Source organism: Amyelois transitella, chromosome 4 (assembly GCF_032362555.1).
Source record: "Amyelois transitella isolate CPQ chromosome 4, ilAmyTran1.1, whole genome shotgun sequence".
Taxonomy (NCBI): Eukaryota; Metazoa; Arthropoda; class Insecta; order Lepidoptera; family Pyralidae; genus Amyelois; species Amyelois transitella.
Window position 1 is genome coordinate 3,659,390 of NC_083507.1, and position 21,320 is coordinate 3,680,709.

A 21,320-nucleotide genomic window follows, 5' to 3' on the forward strand; every position below is an offset into this window, starting at 1 on the left:
CAAAAAAGAAGAAATAAGTGTTATAAATAATAAAATGTATAAAAGTCGTCATAGATTCAGATGCAAAAGTACATAAGTAAGTACCTATTTAGGTATAACAAAAACTACCTAAATAAGTTCCCAGCTATAATGGATGAAAGTGAAAAATAAACTTACTCTTAGGGTGATATGAAAGTAAACAAAATACCGTGAGATCTGATCTCTCAACTTCATCCTTTATGTGCCCACTATTGTTGGTAACATAAAGTAGAATACATGAGTGAGATGCAATATGTAGGTACTATACCGCATCACTAGGTCCATGCCATAGCCTTAAGGTCGCAGGTCATCATTGCTTCACATCACAAACTATAGATCTTAACGCTCGAGGGACCCTTCAACTAGAGATAGAGCGCAGCTGGATGAAATTTATGAGGCTGTAGTTAATGCATTGGCGGCGCAAGGCTTAAACTAAATGTGGACAAGGTACCACCTATCTATGGCGAGGCCCCTCTGATGATGTAAAAAGAAGGGTTTATACATAGTACTAGCTTTTGCCCGCGAAACTTCGTCTGCGTGGTTTCTTTTTTCACAAAAAAAGTAGGTATATGCCTTTGTTTTCCTCAGGATCAACTCTATCTTTGTACCAAATTTTATCATAATCGGTTCAGTGGTGTGGGTGGGTTTAGGCGTGAAAGCGTAACAAACAGACAGAGTTTACTTTCATATTAGCAGGGATAGAAATAGTGCGGATAAATATCATAAGTATTTTCTTATAAAAAAAACTTGTTGTCGTGTTCGTTTTATAATAATTTTTTGGGCTTTGTCGCCAGGCCCTTGTCGCGACAAGACCGACAAACCCGACGCCGCCACTGCGAGCGACCATTACTAGAAATTTTATATATATATCTCATCTATTTAAAATCGTGGTTACGCACTTGCGGTCACTTGCGGTGAGATGTGCATGGGCTGACTGATGTCTTTAGGGTATTTGTCTGGCGCTAGTGATATCATAATAATAAGTAAATGTTTTATAATACCTATTCTGATTTTAGTGGTGTGGCGATTAGAACTTGCGTAAACTACAAAAAACAGTAACTTATCTATGTGTCTTAAATATGAAATGTATTCTGTGATACTTATGTTTTTCAGATATGGAAATCAATGCTAAGAAATTGACCATTTATTAAAATAAATGGCATGCTAAAGTATTTTTACGTTCATTCATGCATTATGTGTCTACGTAAAAACTATAGAACCATCACATTTTAATGGGTATGTCTTCTTCCAATTTACTCATTCAATTCAACTCCAGCGATGATGGATGAAAAAATGAAAATGGACGAATGGAACAAGGACAGGAACAAAATTAATGTTTTTGATCACATTTATTTTAAGAGTTTACTTGCTTATTTCGAATTAAATTATGATCAGTTCATTTATTTGATTTTAATAATAAAAAAATATTAACATCTGTTACTTATAAGTAACAGATGTTAATATTTTTTTTATGTTAAGCTTTTCGAGGTACTTTTAAGTAATAATGCATGATCCTGTCTCGCGCCAAAAAAAAGCGACGATACCTATATCTCTCAGATATATAAGAGTACATCCGTGAATCAGTTCCACATTCACGCTTCTTGTGTTTTTTTCGCGAGGATGAGAGTGTGGACCGGGTAAGAAAGGCATATGAAATTTTGTATCAGGTGAATTTATAAGATAAACTAAACGCACTTGCTTGACAGTTTAGATTGACACCACACAAATGCCTTACCATAGTGATACACAATCATTGTTAATTTTAATATCGACATTGTACCGTGGTTTTGAACTTTTATTTGCTGTTTTGACGAGGTTTGACGTTATTACTTGATGCTTTTAGAGACAATGACTCTGTCTACTCTGTAATGGATAATACGTAGTATGTGTTTGAGTAAATAAGTAAAATATAGACACATAAAAGTAAGTGGGAAATTATATTATCGATATCGATACGAAATTCAATTTGCAATTGTCAAGAACGTCACGTCTCTAACAGGTACCTACTGTGTCGTATGTAAAAATTACATAAGGCTAAATAAATCAAATTCCAGGTAAATCTTACTTTATTCAATTATTTAACTATACGAATGAATTAGTCACTTTATATTTATGAATTCTTAACATTAATATCGTGGTTCTATTATTGCATTGTTATTTAAAAATATTGTGATTTTCAGAATGGCCGGAGACTCAGTCGACGAATCCCAGCTTAAAGGCTTGTCGAAATACTTCAACAGCCAAACCAACAGAGGCAGAGCAAATGTAAGAATCTTCAATTTTACTTAAAACAGTTAAATATCTTCTGTAACCTTCAGTGTTTTAAGGTTATATACTACTTAGTCCATTAAATCCATATAAACTTTTCTACGTCCAAAAGTACAGATTTAGACTACTTAGTCTGTAGGATATTAACGTATACTACATCTACAAAATATAAGAAGACAAATATAATTAGGTAGATAAATAAGTTCTAAAGGAGATTGACCAAATGACAGTTCAACTGTGTGATTATTCAAAAATACATGTCAATCCTTTCCTTAACTATTCAGATTCACAATTAATTTAACTAATATAGCCTCTGTTTATCTCTCCGTGATTGAGGTGTGGTTTTATGTATATCTACATATAATGAAACTAAACAGATGCTTGATTTTGTATTCTGAACAATAACTATTAAGGCTGCGGTATACAGTAGGTAGTCAGATTTGGAGACTTCGTTATAAGAAGAAAAAATTTAAATGGACATGGACCACATTAAAATTATTTAATTTCTTTGCAGACCGCAAAGGCCACATATGCATTCTTCGGTGCGTTGATATTGTACTTCACCCTGAAACCCTCCAAGAAGTAAAAATTGACAGATTTCATAAACCTACTGTAAATTTTATTTTTAGCCTTATGATATTTATTTCAATAAGGGCAGTGTACATTTAGTTAATAAAAATCATGTAAAACTGTTTCACATATTTTTAATTTATTCGATTTTCCTTTAAAATGTAGGCAGATTACTAACAAATAGTAGTAACTAATAAACAATTGTTAAGTTTAAAATTTGCTTTTATTTTATTTCTTGTTAACTGTATTAATGAATCTTCGAATAAGAAAGAAATGATAGTGAACAAAAGTAAATCAAAAACAATGATTTTTAGGGGAGAATATGACAGAATGTAAAATTTTGATAGGAGGAGAAAAAGTGGAACAAGTGAAAAAGTTTGTATACCTAGGTTCAAAGTTTACAGCAGATGAAAAGTGTGATAAGTGATATTGAAAGAAGAGTAAATGCTGGGAACATGGTGAACAGAACTTTGCATGCCCTTATGAGCAGTTAGAAGTTGTTCAAAATGGCTCGCTTGGCGGTGCATAAGGGTGTTTTTTACAACACTAATTTATGGGTCTGACAGAAAAAGCACGAAAGTAGAATAAACGCGGTGGAAATGAGAGCGTTTAGGACTGTGATACATTTAAAATTGAGTGACATTATAAGGAACAGTGTGATAAGAAAAAGTTGTGATGTAAAAGAAGATGTAGTGACAGGAATAGAAAAGCGAATGCTTAGATTTGATCATGTCGAGAGGATGAATGAAAGCAGGTTGACTATGATAATATACAAAGGTAGTGTGAATGGGACTGTTGGAGTGGAAAAGCCTAAACGAATGTACCTACCTTGATCAAATCGGAGACGTTCTAGCAAAAGGTAAGGTCAAGAATACTCGAAAACGAAGCGAAAGAAGTATGTAGGGATTGTGGCAAGTGGAAGAATGTGGTCTCTGCCTACCCGACCGGGAAAGAGGCGTGATTTATGTATCTTTGTATGTAACGCAATTTACCAGACAATCAGTGTATAGGTAATGTAAGATATTTTTTACAATTTATAAATGTCTAGTTTTTAAGGCAAATCTTCTAGATGTAGTAAGCACGCAGTTATAGGGTAATTATTAAAATGCACACTTTGAAATAAATATTAATTATTTAATATGCTTGTATAAAATAAAATAATGCTGCATTGAACATATACACAGAAAGATTCAGATCATTGCAAGACAAAAATTGTAAGAAAATAATTGTTTTTTTCTTAACTGTTTACTCTTTGGTGTTACAAGAATATGTTATTTAGGAAAAATATAGGTTCAAAGTTTACAGTTACTCACTTACTTTGTGCCGTAACTAGGGTGGTGGATGTCTCAACTGCCAAGTAACCAGTAAGAGGTTTGATCAAGGGTAAATCTAAAATACAACATCAGTATTTTACCGGGTATTGTCATGTAAAAGTTGCAAGGGCATATTTATAGACGCACTGAGTGCATGAATGCTAGTTACGGCACAATTACATTCTAGACTATACACAAGACCAACGCCAATGTAATGAAAAAGTGAAAAATTAATACGGTAATTTATGCAGTACTTTATGTCTACAATATAGTTTGCAGAAGAAAATTTTAATATTAACTTTTTTTTTATGAATGAAGTGATAGGTAGTACGGTCAAGTGCTTCTGCACTCTCTCTCACGTGAGCACATGTCGTATAATGTACGAGAAAAGAAAATAAATATGCGTAATTTAAAGAATTGAAAGTTTCAATAAAGAAGAAATGTTTGTTATTTTTTGCACTTGACTGTGGATGTTTAGGTCACGCAACTTAATTACGGTACGGTACATGTAACAAAGAGTTTGCATAAAACTAGATTAATTCTAACTTCTATTTATATAAAAATGAGGCAAATATAATAAAATTGCGTAGTACCTACTAAGTGACAACGATTATTTGTTGTGCTTTACCACTAATTTCCAGTACAAAATTTATTTCTAGTCGTGAAGCACTAGCACCAAAATTATGATAGCAGCAAAGCGAGATCTATTCGTGGAGTACTTGCAAAAAATGCGCCAAGGTCCTAATTTATTTTTGTCAACCGTAATTTATTGAAACATGCGAGTCACTTGATAAAGTAGGCGCATTATTTGCTAACAATAACATTATATTCATAGTACTTTTCGATTAAACATTAAAATAATATTATTCTTAATTACCGATCATATACACCTACCAGCATTCTGAAACATCAACATGACTAGTTCTTGATTTGTTCTGCAAAATCTCTCCTTCATTCCCAAAACCTATCTAACGTTACGTTTCTAAATCACGCCCATATAAAATATAACAATAAATGTTACCTGCGCAAAGTCCGTCAGTTATATCTGTTTATCACTTATTATTTAAATTAAATGTCGTTGAAGGCTCTATGAATTGTTAAATCCTTTTGTAATGCATCTACATGCATGCGGGATTTACGAACCCTAACAAAAAGTTAAACGAATTTAACGACAAGATAATAAATGCACCATATGCTTTAAATCTTGCGGATTTTTGTAAAGACACGACGCGAACTTGTATTACATTATTGACGGAAATTCTTACGCTTTACATGGATAAAGCCAAACATCTTATAGTGAACGCGCCCAGTATGCAATGCACCCACGCAGTGCCTCGAACTCCAATCTTAACAATCACAGTCACTTCAAGCTCTCACTTTACCATCGAATATAAATTTCGTAACAATCAATATATTATTTACGCTATAGGGATCAACAAAGCACGAATACGTTCTTATTTTAGTTTGGATGTATCTACGGTTACGATTCAAGTAGGCGGTACTCGTAGATTTTATCCGTCTACTTGTCACAAGAAAAAATATGTTTGACTGTTGTATGTTGTTCATGAAATTATTATTTTTTTCAACATGACAATCCAATTATGGCGATTTCTACTAGTAAATAAGTAGACTCTTATATCTATTTTATACCGTGGAAATTTATAATAATCCGACAGCAGTGGAATGATGGCAGTATTGCCTTCTCGTTGTTCATTTTAATTATTACTTAGGTAATACTTCCAAAATATCATACAATATCAAGAGTGAGCTTACTATATTTACGTCAATGCTAACGGTTTCTAAAAAAAGTTTAGTAAAACGAAGCAGTGGCTAGTTGATCTAAAGTAGCGTAGTATCTAAATTCTATTGAAAGTAGTGGTAGCTACGAGTATGGGCCATATTCACCAAAAGAGAACCTACGCTTAAAAAAAAGGTTTAATCACCGTAAATTTTTCCTCCAAACATCGATAAACTATGGATGGAATGCTATAAAAAATCAAGCTACAAATTGACAGATTAAGGTTTACTTATATTGATTTCACAATATAAGAAATTTTAAGCCCTTACCAATTGTTAAAATAAGAGTACAACAATAAGAGTATTCCGTTATTAAATATGGCGTATATATGACAAAAATTTCATAATATCAAAAAATACAAATTCATCCGTTGAATTTTGTAAGTGGTAAAACCTTGTGTTGGATTTATTACTGCAGACTGCTACAGAATTACTGTATAGCGTCCTTATCGTAATTATTAATTTCGATTATATTTTTCAACAACCACGACAATAGCAATTTCCTAATTGAACATATTACAAACTTCTTTTAACGCCACTGAACTTAAAAAATAAAGGTAAAAACGAGTTAAAAGCAATGATCTTACAAATTTCCGTTTAACAACTATTTTTTCTGTTATATCCCTAAATGGGTTTATTTTTCTACAGTTGAACATGATTACACGCCTGGCGGGTTCCTTTTTTTTCTGATGTTGAACATGCCATACGCTTGGCGTGTTCTTGTTTTTTTTCACACGAACATGTTTCTAACAGCGACGCGTTATAGCCACGTCGGCGGCCTCGCAAGGGCATAAATCGATGGTTGCACGGCGGGGGTGGGGGGCGCCGCGTCTGCCTCCGAATCGGATTCCTCTGAAGAGACTCGTTCCGCGGCACTTAGAGCTACGCGAGCGTACTCGTCTGTGTCTATGCTTTTGCAGAAGTGAATAGCGTATCTGGAACATGTGTATTTAAAACGACTTTAAACTTTTTATAGTATAATCTAGTAGGATGATTACCTAGTTACAAAAATAATTCAACGCAAAGGCGTGTAAAGGCATTTGTCAAGACTTAAAATGAGTGGAAAATAAAAATAGGCTCACCTCAATTTCTCCCGTAATACTGCTTTGCAAGAATATCGTGGCATCTTGAGTAGGAAGAAACAGGTATAACTCTCAGGCAAGAAATGGTCCGGTGGATGGTATTTGTCCAAAACCTAAAATTAAAAATATCCATTAGAATTCGTATTAGATAGATTATGATTCGTAAAGGCTAGAAACAATGCGCGTATTCTTTGAGCCGCTTGATGTTGGCCTTGAGATCTATTATATTTATGGTAAAGTGGTAAACCTCACCTGCAATACAAAGTCCCGCTGCCTAGGGTCCTGTGGCGCCCGCGGGAGCCTCGTCCGGCCCCACACGAACCGCAGGAACAGCGCGCGCTCGCTGCCAGACAACTCCTCCATCACCTCCCAGAACCACTGCACTAGCGGCGCGTTTGGATCTATTCCTGTAATTCATTGGAATATAATAAGTCTCATTTGCTAAACGGATTGGAAATTTTAAGACCATTCAATAATTATATGGTTTGCAAGGTTTTCGGACGGGGTCCCACTAGACGCATGCGGCACAGTATGCACATATAACTTTGTCTTGGCTTAAGACAGCAATAACATTATTTTATTCTTGAGTTCCATGTTTGCTGCGCTTTTAACACATCGACGAACGGCGTGAGCGTCTCGGACGGTGCAAACTTGCTACATCTCTATAACCCATCTTCTATTCTTATCAACGAACCACTATTCTTCATTATTATGATACATACACAGTATACAAACCTTTATAAGTAGCGGAGGCCCTGAGAGCTTGCACGGGGATATCAGGCGAGCCGCAGACTAGCGTCTCCAGCTCCGCCGCGTGGAACAGGGCGACGAGCGGCGCGGGGATCACGCGAGACATGCCGTCGCGGACCGCGCGCACTTGCTCGTCGAACTCGTGCAATCTAGCACACAACACCAATGTATAAAAAAAAACCTTTGCTACGTCCACGATACGAAGGTTTTCTATGTGGCCTAATGTACACGCGCGCATTATAATCATACGGTTTAACGGTTATCACGTTTGTATAGATCACTATCCCCTTATTAACACTTTTATTCGTACGGCGAGTTTAATGTACAATGCAAAAATGACTTTTTCTCATCACGTTTTATTTACTGACGGCGAGCAACACGTATATTAACAAGGGGTCTTACCCTGAGTGAAAGAGTATCCAAGTAGATGTTAAGTACCAATTTGATCACAGAAAATCAATGCGAAAACATAGAACTGTAAGTCATTATTTATACAAAATTAGTTAATAGCAACAAGATATCTGCTACTTGCTACTACTGGTTGAATAGTTAACGCATATCAAGTTACCCTGAAATCTATTCTATGTGGTGGTAATTGATGCGAATTTGCAGTAAATTTGGGTAGCTTGATATGCTTTTGAATGTACCACGACAATTATTAGCCTGTGTTAAAAAAATTACTTTAATGGTATTGATAAAATTTTAATCAGTACCTGTAATGTAACGCCAACTGCACATATTCGTCCTTATTTTCAGGCGTAACCCGTCTGTGTCGCGTCGACAGCGGCACCTCGTGGCCGGCCGCCGAAGGTATTGAAAACGGCAGTTCTAGGTTTTGTAGCTCCTTTAAAAGTTAACATAGGTTCAAATGACAAATATTAACACCCCGAAGGAAAAAACAAAACAATACACTAAACCAAAAGTAGGCACAGAAATAAGTAAACAGTATTGCTATTTGTGAATAAAAATTAAAAATAATTGTGAAAGACAAATTTATCGCCTGTAATGGATTTTTGGGTAACATCTACTGGACTGGGATCTAGGGGTCTTGGACCACTCACAATTATCTTCAGCTGAAGTTACTTGTTACTAGGCTACCTACCTTGTTATTAGGCGTCATGTCTCTGATACACAGCAGCGCTGGCAAGAAGTCCTTGTCTACTTCTGCCAAGTCTTGCGGTCTGAGCGGCTGACCAGCTAGTTGTCTCCATACGCCTTCGGCCAGCGATAGGGAAAGTGGAGAACCCGTTCGGATCGCTATGCCCATTAGCACACCTGCGGGCAATAATTATTGAACTGCTATTCTACTGAACTCTAGTGGACTTGAAAATGAACCAATACTACCAGACGTCTATTCCTTCCTGGTGTATACTGGTTACATCCTTACCTCTCTGTAAGGGACCCGGGGGGCGCCTTATGACCATGATGCCCGATTGGGTAAGTAAGGTCTTTACACGAACCCAACACATATTAGACCATGGTGAAAGCGACACTAAATGTGCCCATTTCTTTGGTGGTCTTTTACGAGATGAGGTGGTCTAATTTTTAAGTGTCAGGAACAATACGGCAAACACTCACTCATCAGTGTATGTGACAAATTTCACTCTCGTCGGGTCTCAGATTCTACCTCCATATTCCTCAGTGCCTGGCTTCGTTAACTTTTATTTCATAGCATTATAGCTCTAGCAAAAGAACTTCGGCTGACGTGAGCAATGCGCATAGCATGACGAAATCTTACCTAGGAATCGGAAACAGTTGAGATGCAGCGGAGTGTTAGCCGTCGGATTCAGAAGGAACGCGTCTCTCGAAGCCCCAGCGTCGCCGCGCCCATTAGGCGTTGCCATAAGCAGTGGTAAGGAACCGTTCTGAAGTTCCTCACACATCTCGGCTATACTCTCACTGTAGCCACCTCCGCAGTCGTCCACGCTTTCACCTGAAAAAATAAAATAAATATCTTTGATAATATCAAAATAATCTATAAAGTGTGAAAACAAGCGGAGTAAGCGATGGCCGAATATAAATTCGGCTTCTCAAACTCTGTTCATTGGCTCTCACTGAATCACTCACCAACAAACTTGACCTTCCACACGCGATGCGACAGTCGCGCCACCACCATCTGACCGAGCACAAAGCGCATCCCGCCTGGCTGTCCCTACAGACACACTATACAGCGAGCACTCACCAACAAACTTGACCTTCCACACGCGATGCGGCAGCGCCAGCGCGTCTTGCGTGAGGGCCGGCAGCCGCGCCACCATCTGGCCGAACACGGAGCGCATCCCGCCTGGCTGTCCCTACAGACACACTATACAGCGAGCACTCACCAACAAACTTGACCTTCCACACGCGATGCGGCAGCGCCAGCGCGTCTTGCGTGAGGGCCGGCAGCCGCGCCACCATCTGGCCGAACACGGAGCGCATCCCGCCTGGCTGTCCCTACAGACACACTATACAGCGAGCACTCACCAACAAACTTGACCTTCCACACGCGATGCGGCAGCGCCAGCGCGTCTTGCGTGAGGGCCGGCAGCCGCGCCACCATCTGGCCGAACACGGAGCGCATCCCGCCTGGCTGTCCCTACAGACACACTATACAGCGAGCACTCACCAACAAACTTGACCTTCCACACGCGATGCGGCAGCGCCAGCGCGTCTTGCGTGAGGGCCGGCAGCCGCGCCACCATCTGGCCGAACACGGAGCGCATCCCCGCCGCGCCGGCCAGCCCCGCGCCGCCCCGCCGCGCCCGCCGCGCCGCCACTCGGGAGAGCTCCACCACCGGCCCGTGTTGGCGCTCGCGGACCATCGTCGCCATTATTGCCTGACAATATTGCTTGTTTGTACCAGGGGGGTAGCCGTACATGCAAGTTTAGAAGTTCAAATACTAAAACTGAAATTTATTACATAACTTTTATTAACAAAAAAAGTGTTCACCTTCCTGAAAGCGGCCTCTTTGACACTGTAAAACAGCAAAGATCTTAGCTGGTCCAAATGCCCGTCCAATATCAGAAGCGGCAACCTCGGGCATACCAACTCGGAGAACTGATGCAGCAATACCTGTAAATCAACCTCAAAGTTAACCTTATCAACGTTCGTGAATAGGCGAGCGGGGGTAATATTCACGAATGTTCTTCCTTCTCCCTCAATCTCTGTGGTTATAGATTAATAGGAAAGTTATAACCTTATGAATAGCCCCGGGACATGGGCATCGTTCTATAACTTACCAGTCGGTTGCAGATAAGTTGCGTTGACAGGTCCCTCAGGAGATGGCACTCTAGCGGCGGAGTGGGGGGAGGGCGAGGCGCACGCGCAGCCTCCACACACAACGCGACAGTGTGAGCGCTACCGCAAGCCACTCGCGTTACACGTTTACCCTGTCACCAAATTAAATTTATAACAATGCTGTTTATGGTAAATAGGCATAAAATAATTTATACATTCGTTTTATCAACATAATTAAGAAAAGTATCTGTCTTGCCCTCAGTAAGTAAGCCTCCAAAATTCATATCTCCTCTCATGGGTCTACTGGAAGAGATTTCTTTTGAAATAAGCAGCACCTTTGTACTATAATAACTGTATTGAATGCTCCTGTTTATAATTTCGTGTACATAAATAAATAAATAAATAAAATAAGTTAAAAGCATAGAGGTATAAAAATGTTTCCATGAAAAAATTTGAGCGGATGTCGATTATATTGTATTTAGATTTTTACATAAAAATGAGGATTCGAATCGAGGTTTTTAAGCAATATTCAACGAGGAATAGAAGGATGTGTGGATTTGGACATTTGAGGGCTAAAAAGAAATCCCATCATACCTGTAAAGCCATTAGCAGTCTCGGTCTCTGCGCGGCGAGAGTCGTGCCGTCCCCAAGTTGACCCTCGTCATTGTCGCCCCACGTGTAAACTTCTCCGGTGTCCGTGCAAGCAACACAATGTAAACTTCCTAAAAGGTTAACATTTAACTTTAACCTACAAGTAAACTTTAAGTAATAAAAACAGCAGGAAAACTTAACAACTTTGGAACTTTTTAAAGAGAAGCTACTACAGTTATCAGCCCCTGGAGAATGGCACGCGCGACGCCATATGTATTGTGCGAAAAACTTCCGCTGTTTCGCTTTTTTATCATGACGTAAAACGGAACAGCGATACTTTTTGTACTACGGCACTAAAACGGGGGTAGATTTCTGGTTGTGAAGAATATTATCATGCTATCTCTTCTCATATAAAAGTGACAAAAGCGACTGAAAGACAAAAATGCAACATTTGAATTGAGCATCTTACCTGTGGCTATTGATACAATGGTTTTACCCTGCATTCCCGTAACACGCATAGGTCTTCGTACGTGCTCATAACTACCGTGCCCTAATCTATGATAGTCTCCTTTCCCCCTAAAATAAAAAGAAATTACATTGAATAAACATAATTAATTGATCATCAAAAATATTGCGAATGTTTTTTTTTTTTTTTATAAGTATTTAGTTTAGTTTCTTACCATGTGTACACGCTTCCACACTGACATAAAGCGACTGAAAATTGTGAGCCGCATTCCACTTTTACTACTCGTAAACCTTTTAGGCAGTCTATTCGCATCGGCAGCTTACATCCTTCCGAACCACCGCGACCTAAAATGAAAAACATAAAACTTATGTTGATTGCTAAGCGAAGGACAATTGAATTAATTAAAAATGCGATGACAGCTACATTCTTAACTTTTAGTGGCGACGATAAGCTTTGAATGAGTTTTAAATACTATTTCCCTATTACCTACTGAGTGTAAGATGGGTAGATACTTTTGAACAGAAAGCTGCTTGAAAGAGAAATATTTGTAAGGAACACGACTTAACAAAACCAAAGAGGTTTTATTATGGTAGATAGAAATCTGGATAATATACTGGAGATATTAATATATTTACCAAGTTTCCCATAATCACCATCACCCCAAGACCAAACATTGTCGTCATCGGTGATGCAAAGTGTTTGAGCGTCACCGGATCCGCACGCCACATCTATTACTCTGTACATCGCAAGGGCTTCCACCTATAAAAAAGGTACAAATTCAAAAGAAATGGCTAAACAAATCCTCATTTAAGTGAGGACAGCATTTAAGGTAATTTGTTCATCGTCACAACTAGTTTATGATCATAATCGGGAAGTTGAAAAATCAGGAAATGGAATTGGAATGACTGTGTCGCTTTCGTGAATGGAGATATGATCAGTTCGAATCATGGTTACCACAGATGGTTACATATTCCTTTTTTTTTAATACGATGTTCACGATGTTGTTTCTCACCGCAAAAGTCATTGGCCATTGGCGTATTTGAATATGAGTATTCTCGTTATTAAATAAAAATCTTACCAGCTTAGGAACTAATTGGTCCTCCGAGTCTCCGTGTCCCAAACGCCCATAGCGTCCTTTACCCCACGTGTAAATTCGTCCCCGTGACGTCAGACACGCTGAATGTGCCCCACCACAAGCTATGGCCACAATTTCCATGCCAGATAAGGCTGTTATGAGCTTAGGACGATCGTAGCTCCTGATAACACATGAAATTGAATATCGTACAACAGTACAGAAATTACAAATGTTTTCAATGTTATAAAGGTGCATAAAAATAACTTACACTCTATTCCCGTGACCCAGTTTGCCGTCTTCTCCCTCACCCCAACTATATACATCGCCTTCAGACGACAATGCCAGGCAGTGTTTACCGCCTGAATTACAAGCCACCTGCAAAATAATTTGGTTTATTTCGCTTAAAAAGTTAACAATTTAGGAGGTTGAATAGGTTTGGTGATCTTTAATAATAAAAAATTGAATAATATTGTGTTATCTTTTTTTTTCTTATTCTTACACTCATAAGCAAATTTTCTAGGTAAAAGAGAAAAGAGTAGCTAAAATAGCAGTTTTATAATGCGTAAAAACATACCTTGGTTATGCATACATGTTGAATAGAAGCTAATAAAGTCGGTTGGGACACTGAATCTATCCCACCTATTCCGAGGCGCCCACCAGCACCGTAACCTAAAAAAAATATTTTTTTTTCTCTCTCATAAGTGGTAAACAACAATAAAAAACCAATGTCATCCATTTTACTAAGTATAGAAGGTAACTTGGCCTATGTAGTATCAAATCAATTCCAGGTAATGTTACGGTCCGTATGTGTATGTCAATGAAAGATGATACCGTAGTACAGATCATTTTTTATCGATAAATGCATTCCCATTCAATCAATTCTTACCAGTGGCACACCTTCCCGCCGGGCCGACAGCAAATAAAGTCTCTGTCCCCACTATTTGCGCAGGACAACGCAGCAAGAGTGAGGTAAAGCTTCGGGTTTCTCAATTTAGCCCCCTCTACCCCGGCCTAATAGTCCGCGATGGTAGTGACTCCACAATCTTATTGCAATATAAAATTCTAAAGCTATCCATTGTATGTCACTTCAAGTAATACTTACCAGTAGCATACACCTTTCCGTCTGGAGTTACAGCGAATAACGTCTGTTCTCCGCCTACAAGTTGCGCAGGATTCAACGCGGCGAGGGCGTGGCAAGGCATCGGATTTCTCACTTTTGCCCCCTCCACCCCGCCTAGCTGTCCTCGATGATTATGTCCCCAACCGTACACGGCACACCCTCGGGAACTCCCACTCCACCATCCGTTCCAGTCTTCGGGACGTCTGTTCAGATTTTACAATGAATATAACCGAGACAACAGATAAGTTTATTTTGTATGTTTGCCATAAATTGCATTTAAAAGTTGGGAAAAATGGAATGTGTTTTAAAATTAATCAAAATAAGTAGTCAATGTAGAATTGTATCTTCTATTTATTCCTTGGTAATAGTTTATCTTTTCCTGGAAAAAGATCTAAGTGTAAGCTTGAATCACATTTATAACAATATATAGAAAAATCTGAGTTTCTTTACTTACTTGTTAACCCAATGCAGTAACTGTTCATCATGCTGCCTTGTAAATTTGGTGTTATCTTCCCACGGATACTGCGCGTCTGTGCTATTCTCGTCCACATTGTAGACTCCCAAATCGGACAATCTTTTCCTCACATCGGCTAGAAACATAATGGGCATCGGAACTCGTCGAATGAGAGCGTCGGCCGTGCGGATACAAAGGCAGTATTTCTTGAACCACGCCCAACGGCCCGCTTCTGGACCATTGCATACCCGCGTGTCCATGCGAAGACCACACGCAAGCCAAGCCAGTTCCTGTGTGATGGAAAATGGCATTTAATACGTGTCCCAAATCAGTAAAAACAAAATGCAAAGGAATGCATATCTATGAAGCCAGTCGAAATACAGAAGTTCATGTTAGTATTTCCAATCAGGTTCCCCATCTTTGTTAGTGACATTGTTCACCTTGAGGTAATGCGTGTGCATAAGGTGTGTTCCTGTCCTCAACAATGGTTCCTCGTGTTCATACTGCGCCAGTAACAGTTGCGGCAGATGATGTAAGGCTGGAGGAGGCCCGATACCAGCGTCCCCGCTGCCGCCGCGCCCGCACACGACGCCCCGCAAACGACGCACGCACCAGACACGGCCGCGCCACGCTGTGGGTTTATTATTATGTAGTTGTTTATGACCAAGAACGTCCCTTTCTGAGTGAGCGAAAGAAAACGCATGTCCTTCGTGTAGGAAGCTGAAATTGACGGACAAAGATAAGGCCTGTTTCCTGCAGTGGTAACAAGATATAATATCTTTCACTTTATTTACTGAAATTTGGCATATTTAATCCTTGAAAAATGTAAGAAAAATAACTATTACGAAACTTGTTTTTTACTTTGTGCAGGATGTAAATAACAAGTTAATGAGATTAAGTAAAATTCACATTTAACACAGATCTGTCACAAGATTTTGGAATATTAGATACAAATATCTTAATAAAAAATAGCATATATCACCTTTTCTGTTTGTTAGGCCAATTTTTTTGCAAGTTGGGTAAGGCGGTCAACAGTGGGCAGTCAAGTAATCGCTATGTTAACTCCACGTAAGGAATACTTACACAAAGTAGGCATTTGCGCACATATCGCCAACGCTTGAGCCAACCTTGGCGCAAGTTGGTGGTCGTTCGATATAGCTGCCAGCAGTGGGCCGTCAAGAAGGCGCCATGCTAGCTCCACAGACGGGCACGACAACACGTAGCGATCTGAACCACTCTCCTATAATAAAAATAATCATGCTTAGAATATAAACAGACTTTAATATGTTCTTAACAAATAAATAAAATATAAATTTTATGTATAGCTAAAAAAAGGTTGACGTAAAATGCTTACAGCGATAAGGTAGGTCGGCATAACGGGATGTACCGTGAATTTCCAGCCCCATCCGTTAACAGAGCCATCGCTTAGGAATCTCCAACGAAGCTCGTCACCTGGTGAATAAAGGTACTTATTTAAGCAAAACTTAAAGAAATCTGGATTTAGCATGTTCAAAAAAAATTTTGTTATTTCACTCAAAAAATACTGCTTTTCCTATTCAAGGTCTTATATATAACCAAAACATAGGCTCAAACAAACCTCGCATCAAATTTAAAATTACGGACATTCTTTGCTGAATGCTAAGCACTAATTATTACATTAAGCGTTCCACTAAGCCGCTTCCGGTAGCATCAAAAATAAAAAAATATAAAAAATCTACTCTAACGGAAATTTCATGCGGTTATAATACAATTATCAAATAATTCTTACCCTGTACAATAATCTCCTGTGCCCAATCGGAGGGCTCCCTACCCGAGCGAGTGGCTAATATTCGTCCCGAGGGATCGGATATTGTTAGGGGGTCATTCCGTTTCTCAGTAGAACAGCCCTGTTCGAAAACCACGCGTAGTGACGTTGCGCCGGGAATTTTTACCACGCCTGATGAACAAAGGATTGCTAATAATTGCTAATAATGCCAAGTACTGCAAGTAAATAAAATCGTAATGGTCGAGTTGATCATGTGAAAGCCATATAAAGTAACTATTGTAGTCGAAAACATGGTAAATAACATACAACATTGTTTTTATGCCTTGTTATACTTCACAATAGAGGTCCAATGTGAGACGTATATGATTCCTAAACTACCTTCTCATGTCAAGTTTTCTTTCTTCACGAGTCATCAAGAAATAAGAAGCACTTTTGAGATTGTTTGAAGGCTACATAGTAAGAATTCGCTAGTACCTGATATATCCGTGTCGTCAGCGTACGGATGCGGGCTGTCCACCGTGACTGGATTAGGCGGAGGTCTTCCGGCGCCGGCCGCAGCTTCTTCTAACTCGCACACGCATACTTCCACAACCATGTCAGCCACGGCTTGCTTGCTGGCACATAGAGCTGCAAATGCATTATTAATTATAACGTTTATAAAACTGGGATGGCAATTTAATTGCGTTTTTTAACTTCAAAGTGAAGTTCATAAGCAACTCTTGTTTCTCTTCTCAAGTATCTTATTCCGAATCAGTGACCAAAACAGCTGCTTCAGCGTAAGTTCTCACAGATACGGAGATGTGAGAACCTGATCATAAGCCTGTTTGTTGCGGCCGTAATATTAGCGCATTATAATTTATAATATATAGGTCAATTTAAACAAACCGAATGACAATTTATCTTTTGGTATTCCCGTAGGTACGCGTATGGTGCAATCATCCTAGAACGTGATTAGAGAACTTTCGGTTTTGAGACTGTAACAAAAAGAAATATATAATAATAAAGACAGTTGTATGTAGTTCATGAAGGTACTTACCCATCAAAACATCAGTGATTGTCTTGACCGCATTGTTCGCATCGGGAATTCTCCCCGCAGCGGCTAATTTAAGAAGATCAACCAACGCTCTCGCATCCGATTCTCCTAGCTGAGACGTGAAGTCATCTAATGCCATCTGCAAATAAATAGAAAAGATTATCACACTTATAAAACTTCACTCCTACCCTGACCCAAAATTTGTATCGTCTTACCAAATTGGGTAATTTTATTAGCTACTTTTGAACCCGGGTCTCTTACCCTTGGACTTGTGCCCGGTTTTTGGTTCTTATATTATAAGGAATCTGACAAGTCGGTTAGAGGTAATCGCAGATTCTTGACGTTACTTTTTAACAAGTTGAATGATTGTGTTAAAGTTCTTACTTTAGGAGCTTCCGCTTGTTGCACCGTCATAGTAGCAGCCGCCACCGATACAGCACTCGACGACATGACGGCTGAATGTCGAGACGACACTGAACCGCTAAGAGGACTGCTTGCTCCACTCTGTGATAAAAAAGAATTGTTTTTTGAAAGAGTCTAAAAGTGGATTAAGGATGAATGAGTTACTCGTCAAATGTCTGCTCTATGCCGACGATCAGGTTATACTGGCGTCATCAGCGGAGGAGTTACAGGAGATGGTAAACTGTATGCATGAAGCTTTAAAAGAGAAAGGAATGAAAGTGAACGTAAGTAAAACTAAAACACTGGTTTTTGAAATGGAGAAAGAAATGACAGCATGTAATATTTTGATTGGAGGAGAAAAAGTGGAGCAAGTGAAAGAGTTTGTATATCTAGGATCAAAGTTTACATCAGATGGCAAGTATGATAGTGATATTGAAAGGAGAGTGAACGCGGGGAACATGGTGAATGGAGCTTTGCATGCCTTTATGAGCAGTCAGAAACTATCCAAAAAGGCTCGACTGGCTGTGCACAGGGGCGTGTTGGTCCCGACATTAATGTATGGGAGTGAAAGTTGGGTATGGCAAAAGAAGCATGAAAGCAGAATAAATGCAGTGGAAATGAGAGCGTTAAGGAGTATGATGGGTGTGAAATTGAGTAACAGGATAAGGAACAGCGTGATAAGGGAATGTTGTGATGTGAAAGAAGATGTAGTTACAGGAATAGAAAAGGGTATGTTAAGATGGTTCGGTCATGTGGAGAGGATGAATGAAAGCAGGTTGACTAAGCAGATATACAAGGAGAGTGTGGAGGGAAAGGTCGGAGTGGGAAGACCTAGACGAACGTATCTTGATCAAATTAAGGACGTCCTGGTAAAGGGTCAGGTCAAAAGTACCCGAAACCGCCGAGCTTGTATGAAGAGAGTTATGAATGTGGACGAAGCGAAAGAAGTATGCAGAGATCGTGGCAAGTGGAAAGAGGTAGTCTCTGCCTACCCCTCCGGGAAAGAGGCGTGATTTTATGTATGTATGTTTAATGATAGAAAAGATCTATCAGACGTGGCTTTAAATTGCTTTACTTAGTTTAAGATCTACAAGAATAGTCTGAACTGCAATTTTTTGATGAACATGTTATTAAATTGTTGTTATAATTAACAATCAAAGCAGGTTTTCTAAAGTCTTCCTCCTGCGGTCAATTTCGTCTTTATTCCTTTCATTTCCATTATAAGCAGTTAGTAGTTTTTGATCTTAATAGATACAAATTAAAAATCTTTTCTCTTTGTCTCATTTTACATTAAAAAAAAACAAAACAGAATGGGTAGCTAGAAATATAAACAAACGTTACCGGCAAGGTGGCCCTGTCGGCCGGTGCTTCGCCCCCACCAGTACGGGCGTCTCCTTCGGCATCCTCGTCCTCTGTGTCCAAAGCCGCGGCCACGGGAGCCGCGGCAGAACTAGCTTCATGTGCCCGCAAAGACTCTACCAGTAAACTGCGAGCCTGGTGAAAACAAAAGAAATTGTAAGACTTTTCTTTACTTACATCGCTGCCTCGAGGTCGGTACAAAGCGGTAGCGAATAGCACTATTCATTAATTATATCAGCTGTGGAGTCTGTTATAGGGTAATTAATCGTAGTTCACAACGCTAAAGTTGAAATAAGCTCGTAGAATAATTTTGAGACCTAATTGTGCGACCATCGCGGACGCGAACTAAGTCAGCGCCTTATAGTCGGTAAAAAGAGTTGTTTTTTATTTTGAATGTCTTTATATCTTTTCTGCTGTAGACAGTAAAGTATTCCTTGGTATAATCCTATGAGAATTATTCTAAGAACTTACTTGAGCTATATGAAGTGCTAGTAAAATAAGCGAGAGTGCGTGTTGCACGGCCACGGGGGGCTCCAGTGCGAGCGCCGCGGCCGCCAGCGACGGACGCGGGCTCTGCGGCTCTTCTACCACTGGATCCTCTGAGTATAGACCTATAGGTTAAAACAAAAACAATCATTATTTTATTTTTTATTTATAATAGACAGGCAGTTACTCAAAAGCTAACAAACAGTGATATTTTCGAACTGCAGTTATTTTTGTAATTGTAGACAGATTACAATTTACTCATTTATTTCAGACCTCTATCCAGATAGAACTCTCCCATGAATCGGGAGTGCAACATTTTTGTGTACCGTGCTTTGTCTCCACAATATACAAGTGTATTATGTAGACGCTGAAAAAATATTTATCCGGAAGAGAAATAAGAAGCCCATTAGTCGAACAAAACAAAACATTTGAGCGTAGATTGATAAAGAAAAGAATAATAACCTATTTGTTTAATAGGTAATTATTTCATATATTCATCCTATGCATTTTACCTAAACTTTGGGCGCCAAGCGGATCTTTCATCACGGGGAAGGCGAACGGAGTTATATGCGGCGTTCTCGTGTCGCTTTGCAACATGGACGGCTTGAGCGACCAAGCGGCCGAGTGCGATGACCCCGCGGCCGCTCTTTGTACCCCCTCCACTCCGGCCACGAGAGCGGGACGACGGTTCACGCAAGTTGTTCCGTTGCCTTGTTGGCCGTGGTCGTTGTCGCCCCATGCCCACACCTAGAGAAGCGTGTGAGAAATTAGTTAAAATATAAAGAACTGATCCACGTGTTTTATCTGAAATACCTTAAAGCACCACGAATTGCCAGGGCCGGACGTTAAGACTGAAATTTCAATTTGTCAATGTCAATGGAACACAGTGGGTGAATTATGCTTCATTGATTGTAAGATTTTTTGAACATTTGTCTGCGTGTTATCTCACCACAAAATAACACGTTATTATTGTTAAGGAAATTAAAGAAATAGTGAAAACCCAACCGTCCCAAAAATTTATGATAAATATATTTTCATTTCAAGCAAGGGTCTGTCTAAGTTACTTATTTAAATGCATTGTACTAAAACCCAACAATCGGTGGATTTAACCGGGAACCATTTACGGAATTGTATGTACCTGATTGTCACTAGTTACGGCCAAGCAATGCAGTGCACCGACTGCCACGTGAATGACTCGTCGTCCTCGCAAAGCCTCCACTAGCGTAGGCCTCCGGACGTGCGCGTCACACCCGTGCCCCAGGCGGAAGTAGTCGCCTTTGCCCCAAGTCCACACCTGTGAATTACATACTAAAATATTAATATGGAACAAAAAAACCCTAAGTTGTTAACGTATACAACAGTTCCATTAGAACATATAGTTGACTGATCATGGTGTACTATAAAAAAAACAATATCTAACAATACTTTTATATTAAAACTGATTGAAAAAACTACTCATTTATTTATTACGCTTTATCTATGTTATTATTTTACATGACTTTTCGTTTAATAAAATTCACCATTACTCTGCATACAATTTGCTGACATAAT

At 39.2% G+C, this 21,320-nt stretch overlaps 2 protein-coding genes across 2 annotated transcripts in view; one reads left to right on the forward strand and one right to left on the reverse strand.

The window, feature by feature from the left end:
• Positions 1-1,913: 1,913 nt before the first annotated feature.
• Positions 1,914-2,980, forward strand: LOC106129370 (ATP synthase membrane subunit K, mitochondrial). Its single transcript, XM_013327906.2, has 3 exons — positions 1,914-2,072; positions 2,199-2,283; positions 2,801-2,980. The coding sequence occupies exons 2-3, from the start codon at positions 2,200-2,202 to the stop codon at positions 2,870-2,872; spliced, it is 156 nt and encodes a 51-aa protein (XP_013183360.1). The 5' UTR covers positions 1,914-2,072; position 2,199; the 3' UTR covers positions 2,873-2,980.
• Positions 2,981-3,791: 811 nt separating this feature from the next.
• The window catches only part of LOC106129369 (probable E3 ubiquitin-protein ligase HERC2), a 43,013-nt gene continuing 25,484 nt past the window's right edge, over positions 3,792-21,320 (reverse strand). The window contains exons 60-89 of the mRNA XM_013327905.2: positions 20,908-21,063; positions 20,282-20,516; positions 19,755-19,894; positions 19,266-19,418; positions 17,907-18,026; positions 17,526-17,661; positions 16,964-17,116; positions 16,493-16,660; positions 16,079-16,176; positions 15,808-15,964; positions 15,165-15,355; positions 14,725-15,014; positions 14,253-14,473; positions 13,725-13,819; positions 13,419-13,525; positions 13,154-13,331; positions 12,711-12,834; positions 12,290-12,419; positions 12,079-12,185; positions 11,613-11,740; positions 11,021-11,170; positions 10,731-10,853; positions 10,407-10,617; positions 9,537-9,731; positions 8,901-9,073; positions 8,512-8,642; positions 7,784-7,947; positions 7,301-7,455; positions 7,049-7,161; positions 3,792-6,901 (exon numbers count right to left, since the gene is read on the reverse strand). Of these exons, the coding sequence (XP_013183359.2) occupies positions 6,727-6,901; positions 7,049-7,161; positions 7,301-7,455; positions 7,784-7,947; positions 8,512-8,642; positions 8,901-9,073; positions 9,537-9,731; positions 10,407-10,617; positions 10,731-10,853; positions 11,021-11,170; positions 11,613-11,740; positions 12,079-12,185; positions 12,290-12,419; positions 12,711-12,834; positions 13,154-13,331; positions 13,419-13,525; positions 13,725-13,819; positions 14,253-14,473; positions 14,725-15,014; positions 15,165-15,355; positions 15,808-15,964; positions 16,079-16,176; positions 16,493-16,660; positions 16,964-17,116; positions 17,526-17,661; positions 17,907-18,026; positions 19,266-19,418; positions 19,755-19,894; positions 20,282-20,516; positions 20,908-21,063 (4,677 nt within the window). The 3' untranslated portion in view covers positions 3,792-6,726. The remainder of the gene's footprint in view (positions 6,902-7,048; positions 7,162-7,300; positions 7,456-7,783; positions 7,948-8,511; positions 8,643-8,900; positions 9,074-9,536; positions 9,732-10,406; positions 10,618-10,730; positions 10,854-11,020; positions 11,171-11,612; positions 11,741-12,078; positions 12,186-12,289; positions 12,420-12,710; positions 12,835-13,153; positions 13,332-13,418; positions 13,526-13,724; positions 13,820-14,252; positions 14,474-14,724; positions 15,015-15,164; positions 15,356-15,807; positions 15,965-16,078; positions 16,177-16,492; positions 16,661-16,963; positions 17,117-17,525; positions 17,662-17,906; positions 18,027-19,265; positions 19,419-19,754; positions 19,895-20,281; positions 20,517-20,907; positions 21,064-21,320) is intronic.

What these genes read in the sequence shown, in the direction of transcription:
- LOC106129370 (XM_013327906.2), top strand. Translation starts at nt 2,200, where the DNA reads ATGGCCGGAGACTCAGTCGACGAATCCCAGCTTAAAGGCTTGTCGAAA. An exon ending in CCAACAGAGGCAGAGCAAAT is followed by an intron (nt 2,284 to 2,800) that starts GTAAGAATCTTC and finishes ATTTCTTTGCAG; the next exon opens with ACCGCAAAGGCCACATATGC.